The following is a 4,690-nucleotide window of genomic DNA, read 5'->3' on the forward strand; positions in this document are numbered from 1 at the left end:
TTGCAAAAGTTCCATTTACATCGACTAAGGTGAGTGGTATCCATGGATCAGAAAACAGCTATCATTAAAAACACCATCTTTTCGGAAAGGTGCAAAAACCTCAATTTTGATTTCAGTTTAACAGTGATATTTACTCTGCTAACAACTTAGGAACTCGAGTTTAACAGGTCATTTTTCTTCATGCCTAAGGTCAGTGTACATAATGAGAAACCAGAAAACGTCCCTGTTCCCGAGGGGCCCTCCACAAGCACGTTCAAGGTAACAGTCTAGGAGAGGCAGGGGGAGAGGGCGACGGTTAAGTCATTTATCAAAAGTCATTTTATTGACAAAATAGAATACTTATATTTGTTCTTACAGGGGTGGCCTCTAAACTTTTTACAGAAAATGTACAGACTGTATATCTTTGGGTATGTACATATTTTACACATTTTTACAATTTAACAAATAATTATATTTATAAATACATCCTCTAATGTAAGAAACCCGTATTTACTTGGGGTGTATAATTAAGACATTTCTTGTTTGTTTACTTAAGGCATTTGCCTGGTCATTAAGAATACCCAAACCGTGCGATCCCGTTAGGTCGCGCTCATCCCGCCTAGATCTAGGACGTGTTAGGAGTAAGAGTTTACGTAGCAGAGTCGAGGGAGAAAACTTAGGTCCCTCAGGTGAAATCTGTAGGTCTGGCTTCAAGCTCAGCAAATGGCAACCAGCGAGGGCTCCAAACCTTGGGTCTCGGAAACGCAGCCGCGGGGCTCACCCTCCTCTGCCCTGCCAACAGAAATGAACGCCTGGCGGGAGAAACTCCTCGCCCGTCGGTAGAGGAAAGGGGGGTGGGTCTGGGAGCCTTCAATGCCAGGTACTTTGTTCTAAGTGAGTCCCAGCTAATGGATACCATTAAGAGTTCATTATGATGCTAATAGCAATCAACACGGTGAAGGGGTGGAAACCTCTGCCTTCGAGTGTCCTCCTCCCAGCCCCCCACCCCCCGCAGCACTCTGTCTCCTCGCCCCCTCCCCACACCTCGCAGGCGCACCCTCCCCTCCGCTCAGACCTGGGACAATGGCATCTGCTTTGGATAAGACACCGAGCTGGCCGTGCCAGATCGCCACGTCAGGCCGGTGCTGACGTCGCTGTAGAGGGAGCCCGCCCCGCCGGCCCCCGGTCCCCCGCCCCCGCCGGCCCCCGGCCCCCCGCCCCCCGGGCCGCCGCCCGCCGCGCCCGCGCCCGCCGCGCCCGCGCCCTTGCTGGCCCAGCAGCAGCGGGTGCACAGCGCGCGCCACGACTCGAGCGTCTTGCCGGACCAGACCCACACGCCCGAGGTGATGCCCACTACCAGGCACATGAAGTACTTGAGCATGAAGACCGCGTAGTCGGGCCGGCGCGCCTGGTCGGGCTGTAGATCCCGCAGGCACGGGCAGTTGTGCGTGGCCTCCCAGCGCGGGCGGTTGTGCTGCTCGTAGAAGAGGCAGGCGACCACAACGGCGGCGGGCACGGTGTAGAGCACGGTGAAGAGGCCCAGGCGGATCATGAGCTTCTCCAGCTTGTGCGTCTTGGTGGGGCCACCCTGCTGCTTGATGACCGAGCGGATGCGGAAGAGCGACACGAAGCCGGCCAGCAGGAACATGGTGCCGATGAAGAGGTAGATGACCAGCGGCGCCAGCACGAAGCCGCGCAAGTTGTCCAGGCTCTGGTTGCCTACGTAGCAGATGCCTGCCACCGGGTCGCCGTCCACCGAGCTGAGCGCCAGCACGGCGATAGACTTGACGCTGGGCACGAGCCACGCGGCCAGGTGGAAGTACTGCGAGTAGCCGGCGATGGCCTCGTTGCCCCATTTCATGCCCGCCGCCAGGAACCACGTGAGCGACAGGATCACCCACCAGATGGAGCTGGCCATGCCGAAGAAGTAGACGAGCAGGAAGACCACGGTGCACAGCGCCGGGCCGGTGGTCTCGTAGCGCACGTGCTGCTCCACGGCGCCCAGCTCCTCATACTCTCCGCGCCCACCCGGGCCCCCAGCGCCGGCTCCCGCCGCACCCGCGCCCGCCGCCGCGCCCCCCGCGCCTCCGGCCCCGCCCGCAGCCCCAGCGCCGCCGCTGCACGCCACCTTCTCGTGGCCCGCCACCAGGCGCACCAGGTAGCCGACAGACACGAAAAGGTAGCAGGCCGAGAGGAATATGATGGGCCGCTCCGGGTACTTGAAGCGCTCCATGTCGATGAGGAAGGTGGAGACGGTGGCGAAGGTGGACACGAAGCATAGTACAGACCATAGGCCTATCCAGAAGACGGTGAAGGCGCGCTCGTCCTGGCTGAAGAACGGGTTGTGGCAGGGCAACGCGCAGTTGGCGATCTGGCCCGTCTTGACGCGGTTGTAGAGAGGGTGCCGCTCGCTGGACACGCTCACCATGGGCGCGCGGCACTGGCATCCCGGCTCGCAGGGCGCCGCGCCGCCGCCAGGGGGCCGCGCCTTCCCGCCGCTGCCACCGCCGCCGCCGCCGCCGCGCGCAGGGGGCGCAGCCGCGTCCCCGCCGCCGCCCCTGCCGCGGGACGGGGGCCGGGCCCCGGGTGGGCGGCCGTGGCCGCTGCCGGAGGGCGGCTGCTCACCGGGGGGCGGCGGCGGCGGGCGGCGCGGCGGGCTGGGCGCGGCCGTGGTGAGGTCGGTGCGGTTGTAGTCCATGCACAGCGTGTCGGGGTTGCCCTGCTCGGGCAGCCGGTCGCAGCGCATGCGGTCGGGCCAGGCGAAGCCGTACTGGCGCATGAGGGGCGCGCAGCCGGCCTTGGCGCGCTCGCACACCGAGCGGCAGGGAGGCAGGGGCTTCTTGTAGTCCTCTAGGCAGATGGGCGTGTACATGCTGCACAGGAAGAACTTGAGGTCGGGCGAGCACTGGATCTCCACCAGCGGCCAGAACTGGTGCACCTCCAGGCCCGCCTCGTCCTGCGTGTCGTGGTTGAACTGGTTGGGCATATAGGTGTAGTTGTAGCCGATGCCCTTGCACAGCGGCACGGTGATCTCCTGGCACGCCAGTTCCTTGGCTGAGGCGGCCGCCGCACCGCTCGAGCGCTGCAGCAGCGCCAGGGCGGCCAGCAAAGAGGTCACTTCCAACAGGTAACCCCACTCCATGCTGCGCGCCTCGGCCCCACGCCTTCGCCCTCCGGGCGGCGCGCGGAGGGGCGCCAGGGGCTCCTGCGAGAGCGCCGGGCTCTGTCCTGCCTCTCTCGGGAGGGGTTCTGCCAATAGCCTAGTCCCTTCTCGGGATGCGTCCTCTCGGAGCTGCGGGAGACGAGGGTGGCCGCCGAAGGGCACCGTGGTCCCAGGGTCTGCCCCGCTCACTCCCGCCGGGCTCAGCCCTCGCGGGACAGAGTGGCCGGCCCCCAGCTCATCTCTCCCTCCCTCGGTCGCTTTCTCCGCGCGCGCCGGTGACTCTGCCGGGCACTGAGGGCGGCGGCGCAGCAAGTTTCTTCTCGGGCCGCGGTGCGCAGTCAAGATGGCTGGGCCAGGCCGCTCTGAGCCGGGTCAGCCCCTGCAGCCCCCTTTCGGCGTCCCAGGGCTCATGCTCGCCCCCAAGGCCGCGCGGCTGCTGCCGGGGTTAGGGGCCCGCCTCCACGGAGGCCACGGCCCTCAGTCCCCGGCGTCCGTCCGTCGGTCAGCAGCCGGGATGACGGGCCCCGCCTCCGGTGGAAGTCGCGCTCCGGCCGGCACTGGGGCGAGGTGTCGATGGTCCCCTTCTCGCTGAACTCACGGAGGCAAATCCAGGCCGGAAGGCGGAGCAGACACCTGAGCGGCGCGCCCGCGCCCCGCCACCGCCGCCGCCGCCGCCACCTCCTCGGCGGGAGCAGTGTCCCTCGCCAACTTCCCGCTCCGGCCCCGCTACGCCCCGGCCGGCTCATGAATATTTATACGGCGCGGACTCGGTCTCCGCCCGCGGCCGGCGCGCCAATCCCGGGCTCGGGGCGGAGTCTGCGCGCTCCCCAGGCCCCGCCTTCCTGGGGCGGACCCGGCTGTCCCCACGGCAGTGCGAGCTGTCTGCGGCTGGAGTTTGGATAACCTTGGGGTTGACCGCAGAGACGGGTTTTGCCACGATCGTCCCCGCTGCGCTCTGTGGGGCTGAGGTCGGGGTTCCTTCACCCCGAGTCTGCTCTTGGGAACTGGGGGATTCTTTATGCAGTGCGCGCTTTCAGAGGCCAGTTTCGAACTAGTCAAACCCCTACTTCCTATGCTTCCCGAATGTTGGCAACCTGCTGGCGAGGGGACCCCTCGCCCCTCAGCCAGCTGGCGCGTGCGCGGGGGCTTTGCGGGGGAACGGGGAAGCGGTGCCCTTCTTGGGATTGTCAGAACGATGGTCTTGGAGGCTTGGCGATGTGGAAGGAGTGGAATGACTGCAGTTCATTCTAGATGGTGGGGCTGGACAGGGGGCAGCCGGGGAGGAGATACCCGGGAGCCGAAAGGCGCGGGCACGAGAGGCGTGGGCACCCGGGCGGGCGGGAAGAAAGGGGTCTCCTCCTGCCTCAGCTGAGGGACGTGAGGCAGCGTCCGTTTCCTTACCTGGAGAGTGGGGTTCAGATCTCAAAGGGGGTTCTGCTAATTAGGCTAGATAAGATATATAAAGCATCCGGACATATATAAAGCGCTCCCTTAAGAGATATAATTCCCTTTCTTCTTTAAAAAAGAAAATTAGAAAGGGAGAAAGAA

At 64.0% G+C, this 4,690-nt stretch overlaps 1 protein-coding gene across 1 annotated transcript; it reads right to left on the reverse strand.

The window, feature by feature from the left end:
• Positions 1 to 300: 300 nt before the first annotated feature.
• On the reverse strand, positions 301 to 3,124 carry FZD8 (frizzled class receptor 8). Its single transcript, XM_061436049.1, has one exon. The coding sequence runs from the start codon at positions 3,119 to 3,121 to the stop codon at positions 1,049 to 1,051; it is 2,073 nt and encodes a 690-aa protein (XP_061292033.1). The 5' UTR covers positions 3,122 to 3,124; the 3' UTR covers positions 301 to 1,048.
• Positions 3,125 to 4,690: the final 1,566 nt, after the last annotated feature.

Source organism: Bos javanicus, chromosome 13 (assembly GCF_032452875.1).
Source record: "Bos javanicus breed banteng chromosome 13, ARS-OSU_banteng_1.0, whole genome shotgun sequence".
Taxonomy (NCBI): Eukaryota; Metazoa; Chordata; class Mammalia; order Artiodactyla; family Bovidae; genus Bos; species Bos javanicus.